At 41.0% G+C, this 7,661-nt stretch overlaps 1 protein-coding gene across 3 annotated transcripts in view; it reads left to right on the top strand.

Moving 5' to 3' along the window:
* The first annotated feature begins 1,915 nt into the window (after nt 1-1,915).
* Nucleotides 1,916-7,661, top strand: part of SOX30 (SRY-box transcription factor 30) — an 82,132-nt gene continuing 76,386 nt past the window's right edge. For 2 of the 3 annotated variants that reach the window (XM_070793926.1, XM_019963679.2), the window contains exons 1-3: nt 1,918-3,248; nt 4,820-5,059; nt 6,334-6,510. In XM_070793926.1, the coding sequence (XP_070650027.1) occupies nt 2,240-3,248; nt 4,820-5,059; nt 6,334-6,510 (1,426 nt within the window). In that variant the 5' untranslated portion in view covers nt 1,918-2,239. Of the gene's footprint in view, nt 3,249-4,819; nt 5,060-6,333; nt 6,511-7,661 lie in introns of all 3 variants that reach the window. The other variant, XM_019963680.2, reaches the window with a different exon arrangement.

Genomic DNA, 7,661 nt, shown 5'->3' with positions numbered 1-7,661 from the left:
AATTATCTGCTTCAAGATAAATCTATAGCTTTTGGTCAGGACATCACTTAGAAATGTAACAAATGTTAATACAAGATTTCTTTCTTTTTCTTGGTGATATTTAAGGGAAACAAACACAGCTCTAGATAAAGAAGAGGCAAAAAGAATGCAAAGAACTTGAACCAATGCCTAGATAAAAGTAAATCCCTAATATAGATAGTGATTATTATATTATTAGACTATGCTGCTGCTGCTAAGTCGCTTCACTCGTGTCCGACTCTGTTCGACCCCATAGACGGCAGCCCACCAAGCTCCCTCGTTCCTGGGATTCTCCAGGCAAGAACACTGGAGTGGGTTGCCATTTCCTTCTCCAATGCATGAAAGTGAAAAGTGAAAGTGAAGTTGCTCAGTCCGACTCTTCGGGACCCCATGAACTGCAGCCTACCAGGCTCCTCCGTCCATGGGATTTTCCAGGCAAGAGTACTGGAGTGGGGTGCCATTGCCTTCTCCGATTATTAGACTATGGCAGTCTTTATTCATTCAGCAAGTATTCATGGAATGTCTACTATACACCAGGCTCCATGACCGGCGTTGGTGATTCAGAAATGAACAAAACACAGTCTGTCCTCAAGGAGAATACAAGTCCCCTACACACCAACCTTCAAGTTGCAAAATTTTAAAGATGCAAACGTGTTTTTGCATGTCCAATCACGGAAGTCACAAGTGAAACTGCAGCTTACTCTTTGTCTCCTGTTGCTGACAATACTGCAGTTCTACAACTTCCCACTTTTCCTGTTTATTCCCTTGATGCCAGCCCCTGTATACCAATCTTCACACTGTTCTACCATACTTTTCAAGGTACACTACTGTAAGATTAAAAATGTTTTATTTTTGTTTTATGTATCGTTGGGTACCTAGGATACCTCTGCTGGGTATCTCTGCTGGACTTACAAATTCAATTTATAAAGGTGCTCTGGGAACGTTCCTATGCACGGGGCTTGCTGTAAAGCAAAGTCGGGGAGGCAGGACAATAATGACAAAGAGATACATAATTACAAATTGTGGTAAGAGCTTTAAAAGAAGTGATAGAGATTTGACCTTATTTTCCGAGTCAGAGAACATGTCTTTGAGGAAGTGCTAGTTGAACTATTTGAAATGCCAGAAGGAGATGTTAAGGAGACACAAGGGGAAAATACAACTGAGGGCATATTCAAACATCTCTGAAGTAGTAGAAATGATGAGAGGTAGCAGTAGCTGAAGCTGGAGCTAGAGTGATTAAGTAGGAGAACTAGAGCTCAAGCCATTTGAGGCCTTATGGATTCTGCCAAGAATATTAAACCTTTATTGTCTGACCTGTGGAGTGTCCTGAGATTTTGGGGGGCCGGGGCAGCGAAGGTTATGAGAAGACTAGAGTTGTGTTTTTCAGATTCTTGGCAACTGGAGTGTAGTGGTACCAAAATGAAAAGCAAGAAAACTATTTACTATATACAGCTATAGCAGTATCCAGGTGAAAAGATGATGTAAGATCAGAAAGGAGTAATGGGAAAAACCGAAAGAGGTGGAAGAATTTGGGATGTGTTTTGGAAGTACGAGTGGTGTATTTCTGCCCACAGGATTGGTGATTAAAGTCTAGCACTAATGGTTAAGTCCAACACACTCCCCTGCAAGATTAAGTAATGAGGTTATTGAGACGTTGCAAAATTTGCCCTTTCCCGTGGCATAAATCCAAAGTCCCCCTTGAGGGTCGGGGTCCATGGGTTATTCCGGAAGTGCAAACTGCGTATACAAGGCCAGGATCTCCAGCTCTAGTAAATAACTCACGAGACTTTACCCCTTGGAGGTCAGTGGCTTCGAACAGCTCTGTTTCCGGGCAACGCCATTGTCGGGCGCTCTGGGCGGGGGAGGGGTAACTAAGGACAACGGCCGGAAGAGAACTCCGGAAGAGAGGGAGAGTCAGACGGGGAAAATAGGCAGCACGTGTCGCGGCCCAGGCCATCAAGAGTGATTCGAGGGCTCCGCACGAGAGGAGCGCGGAGGTCAGGCGGGGCCGGAGAACGCCCCTATGATTGGCGGGCCGGGGTACCAGAACGCTTGTGATTGGGCGAGGCCAAGACCAAGGACTGCTTTTTGAACCGCGTAGGGTTCTGGGTAGCAAAGACCTTGGAAGGGTCTTAACTGAAAGGGGTAGGGGGAAGGTCGCCAACAAACGGCTGAGCTCACAATCCGTCCTGGGACCAGGCCGGGGCGTCCCCCTCCCCCCATGGAGAGAGCCCGGCCGGAGCAGCCGCCTCAGCAGCGCCAACTGCCGCGGGCTACCCCGCCGCGCCCGCTGCGCCCTGCTCCGCCCCCGCTGCCCGTCGAGGGCGCCTCCTTCCGGGCAGCGGCCACTGAGCCCTCTCCGTCGCCGCCCACCCCGTGCGCGGCCGCCATTGCGACCGTCGCCTCGTCGTGTGGGGAACCCTCTGCGTCGGGCGTCCAGCCAGCGGCAAGACGGCTGCTGCAGGTGAAACCGGAGCAGGTGTTATTGCTGCCACCCGGGCCACCACTGCCTCAGGCCCGGGAGGAAAGCGCCGCCACCTCTCCCGCGCAGGCGCGGCTGCTGCAGCTGAGGCCCGAGCTGCTCCTGCTGCCGCCGCCGCCCCCCGCATCTGAGGGCATCCCCTGCAGGCCTGAGTTGCATCCGTTGCAGCCCCGAGCGCTGCACGTTAAGGCGGAGAAGCAGGAGCCGGGACCCGGCTTGGATCTGTTGGCTGGGCCTCGGAGGGCCGTCGAGGCGTGCCCTAAAACCTCCAGGACGGTGAAGGCAGAAGGCTCTGGGCCCCTCAACAGCCGCCGAGGGGAGGAGAAGAAGGGCAAGTTGGAGGCGGAGGAGATCGTAAGCTACGCAGCAAAAGGCGAAGAAGGCAAAAGCCTGGCAGTCCTCAGAGAAGGAGTCATCAAAACGGAGGCGCCTGAGAGACTTCGAGAGGACTGCAGGCTCAGTACAGAGCCCGCGTCCAATGGCCTGGCCCATGGCAACAAGGATGTCATCCTGACCCAGCCGTCCAGTGCCTTTGGGCCACATCAGCAAGACCTCAGGATCCCTTTAACTCTTCACACCGTACCCCCTGGGGCCCGGATCCAGTTTCAGGGACCTCCACCTTCAGAGCTGATACGATTGACCAAGGTCCCGTTGACACCAGTGCCTATTAAAATGCAGTCCTTACTGGAGCCTTCTGTAAAAATTGAAACCAAAGATGTCCCGCTCACGGTGCTTCCCTCAGATGCAGGTATTAGACAGCAGGGGAATCAATCTGGTTTTCAGACTTCGTCTATTGCCCATAGCTGACATATCAGCTGTTGAGAAGCCTAAACTAGAAAAATAAAATCATGGATTCAGGGCAAAGTCTGCACAGGTATCACTTCTGACTTGTACATATACCAGTAAAATACACTAACACGTTCAAGATTCCCAAACATTAAAAATAACCTATGTTTTTAAAGGTCCATTAAATGAGATTTAGGTGTGACTAATGCTTATACACAAAAATGGAAATAGTCTTTCTAGGTAAATACAACATTTTCAGTTTATATTGCTGCAGATAATCAACATTTTAAAATGTTATATGATAGTAGCTCAGTGTTTTTACGTGTATTGATAGAAAAAGTTTTAAGAAAAAGGAAAGTTTATACTGGATTTATAAATGATTTATCTTTTTTAAAAACGAAGAGTAAGCATTTTCTAGGAGAAAAGACTACATAATTAATTGTAACAGTATTCTAAAAGCTAAGGACTTACAGAAATACAGAAAATGAAAGTAGAATAAAAGTTTTCAAATAAAGGACCATAATTATAGTAGTAACAATTAAAAGTAGATATCTTATTACTATCCATTATTTCCAAATACATAGCTAGAAAATTCTTTAAGATTTAATTCAGACAGACTATTATGCCTTAAATGTGGAAATTCACATTAATCTTTATATTTTCATTAATTTTATATAAATGTATTAATGTATTCTTATTTTCTTTATTGATTCTTCCTTCCCTCCCCCCCCCCTTGCTTTTCACTTTTAGTAACTTTTAAATTTTGTTTTCATTTTCTAAAGGAGAGAAAGGGAAAACTTTCTTTATAATACTTGTTTCATCCTTTATGCATTTAAAAATTTTATATGTCAAGTAAGCTTAAGATAAAGAGAATATATGAAATTTATAGACAGTGGCTTTTGATGAATTATATAAGAAATGTGACTTTAAACAGCTTCCTTTATTATAATTTCAGTTGCCCCTGTGACTTTCAAAAAGTCATCTTTATTATTTTCCTCTTTTTTCCATGGGACTAGTATTAATGACCCACCTTGGCAGGTGCTTCACTTTAATAATGAAATATAACTAACACTATAATATTATAAGTATTTTTGCTTGAATGGGCACTCCAGCGGCATGTAGGTGAATTCCTTTAAACTTTTAGGGTACACCCACCTAGTGCTAGGATTATAGTCACGAATAAGTTATAGTTCCTGTTCCCCGTTAATAGAATATTTTTAGTGGGAAATAAGCCAAATGTTAATTGTTGTTAGAAGCATTAATATAACTCAAGGAAGTAATAAGACAGCATTTTACAGTGTCTTCAATAATAATAATCTTTCTGAGGAAAAGAACAATCATTCTAAACCACAGTTTAGAATGCTGAGTTCAAGGGTTATGAGGAATTCTGGAATACTGGCAGTTCTTTGGCTATATTGAAGTGAATATTTTCTCCATATATTTAAAAAGTAAATATAGTTGGAGGTGCACTTCACTTTAAAATTGTGTGTGTGTGTGGCACATTAATTTAGTCTTTTAATTTTTGTCATGTAGGAATACCAGATACTCCCTTCAGTAAGGACAGAAATGGTCATGTGAAGCGACCCATGAATGCATTTATGGTTTGGGCAAGGATCCACCGGCCAGCACTAGCCAAAGCTAACCCAGCAGCCAACAATGCAGAAATCAGTGTCCAGCTCGGGTTAGAGTGGAACAAACTTAGTGAAGAACAAAAGAAACCCTATTATGATGAAGCACAAAAGATTAAAGAAAAGCACAGAGAGGAATTTCCTGGTAATCAAATGAAATGAACAAAGCCTCTTTCTAATTTCTTTTAAATTTATTTATTTAGGTAAAGAATAGGTTAGGATGAGATTGAAAGACAAAATGTAATTTTTTTCTGGTCTGATGTGTACAATAGAGAAAATTATGGTTAATATTATAGTAATGATTGAATTGATATTGGACATAGTTTTCTTAAACAGAGCAAAGTAGAACAATATCTGGTCTCATATTTGCCAACCAACGCAAACCTGATCTGGTCTTATATTTGCCTACTAATGCAAACCTGGGGATATACAGTTTTACAGTGGTTTTGATTTAATATAAAAATATAAATTTAATGATGGTGAAGCTCCAGAGTTCTATGCTATGATATTTCAAATATATTAGAAAATGAAGTGTTCAGCTCATAGCAACAGAAAAAATATGCAGTGCACACTGCAGGCATTAGCACCAAGCTCCATTTTAATATTATATGGTTATCAGAATCTAGTCCTGCCTCCTGCCTGATAAATTTATCCTCATCATGACATAGTTTGAAATAAATTCTGACTTTCTCCCCAGCAGTGAAGACATTGTTACTAAGCTTGGTAAAAGCTTAATATGTATTGGTATGACCAACACATTGTGCGTGGAGGGAAAAGAATTTTTTTCCTAAAGTAATAGCAGAGAGATTCAGACTGGGAATGGTCAGAGTAGTGGTTACAGGGAACCAGTGATACTTTTGGTTGTACAGTGGCAAAAACTGCCATAACTCTGTTTTTCTGAGTTTAGAAGGAAACTGGGTGGTTTGTAGATTTGGAGACTGCCAAGTCTAAGAAGGTGACTTTTCCCAAAGAAGGCATAAAAATAGTGACTGGTCATTAATAACCGCTTCATTGAAAGACATAGATAATTGTATCTTACAGAAAGTAAAAGAAATGGGAGGAGACAAATAGCGTCTTACTGGGGCTTTTTTTTTTTTTATAATGGGTAGAGGAAAAACTTTGGAATTCAGACTCAGTGCCTTTAATGTTGATTTTACTGTAAATTCATTATGTGTCTTTGGAGAAAAGACATTTACTCTTGGTCTTCCTTTGAATTATTAGTTACAACACTGGCCACTAGCTAGGAGCCATATGGATAGATATGCTGAAATGCACAAAAATAGTTATCATAAAAGTGGAAAAGATACTTTAGATAACTAAGACTTAGAAGTGTTTTGGACTTTTAATGTGAAAAGAACTATTTAAAGGCTAAATAGGATTTGTAGGTTCAAATTAAAAATGGTTAATCTTCTTCTCTAGGTTGGGTTTATCAACCTCGTCCAGGGAAGCGAAAACGCTTCCCTCTAAGCGTTTCTAGTGTATTTTCTGGTACCACACAGAATATCATCTCTACAAATCCAACAATTTATCCTTATCGCTCACCTACCTACTCTGTGGTAATTCCCAGCCTACAGAACGCCATCACTCATCCAGTTGGTGAGTTGGTTTTATTGTAGATTATAATTTTGTAATGGCTTGTGTGATCATTTTACCTCTCAACTTGAAATTTTGCTTCTGATAGTTTAAGAGTTTAAACAACAATATTAAGAAAAAAATCAAAAGTGAGAAAGTGAAAACATTAAATCAGAGAAGGAAAATTTTCAGTAGACATCAAAGTCCTTGGTTTGCCAGACCAGCAAATATTCCATGTCAGACCTTTTAAGCAAATCAGGATGAGTCCATAGATTATGCAGATAATGCAGGAAATGACTGAGGTAATTCAGTAGGAAATAGGAATATGTTTTTAGTGTTAGCATAAAAGAATGCCTTGCTGATGAGGTATGAGGCATCCTGTTCTGGAATTTAATAATGGTGACTGACCTGTTAAGACCTTTTTTTTTTTTTGCTGCTCTAGAAAAAGCAATGGAAGTAATCTATCTTCTACCAGATATTTGGTTCATTACATTGTCTTTCCCTAAAATTTCTCCTCTATTATCAGTTCTTTACAACATTCCTGTCTTTTGCATTTAAGAACCCCAAATTGAGAATTTAATATCTTAAGAACTTTTATAGGGCTATCCATCATTAGTTTGTTCTTCCAGAGCCTATTTTAGTCATCTCTTAGGCAGAGCTTTGTACATTCCCTGCTTACTATCACTTGTCCTAAAACTGCTGTTCTTTCCAGTTTTAAAATTGACTTATTAGGAACTTAGGCATTTTCGGTTTTTCCCCTGTGTATTATTATAGTCATAAATACCAACAAGGCCACATCAAGGGTATCCAGACTCAAGGCAAAGAAAGCTGATCCTATCACCCTGTTCTTCTCCCAGTACTTTTGCTATTTTGTAGTATCTCTTTTAATTCTGTATTCAAACTGGACTTAATTATGCTTTATTTTTTCAAAAAAGAACGTGTAATCTGTTATGTTATTTAAGATTTATGCTTTTATCATCTGTGTTTCTTCTTTTTACACCTTTTTCTAAAGCTTTTCTTCCATGTCAGTCTATCCACAGTTAAATAAATGCTGTACCTCATATAAAATGGCATAGTATTTGCTTATAACCTACACATATCCTCCCGTATGCTTTAAATTATCTCTAAATTACATATAATACCTCAGTTCAGTTCAGTTGCTCAGTCATGTCCGA

The sequence above is a fragment of the Bos indicus genome, chromosome 7 (assembly GCF_029378745.1).
Source record: "Bos indicus isolate NIAB-ARS_2022 breed Sahiwal x Tharparkar chromosome 7, NIAB-ARS_B.indTharparkar_mat_pri_1.0, whole genome shotgun sequence".
NCBI classification, from domain to species: domain Eukaryota; kingdom Metazoa; phylum Chordata; class Mammalia; order Artiodactyla; family Bovidae; genus Bos; species Bos indicus.
The sequence above is the reverse complement of the archived record's forward strand: the minus strand, read 5'-3'. Positions and strand labels throughout refer to the sequence as shown.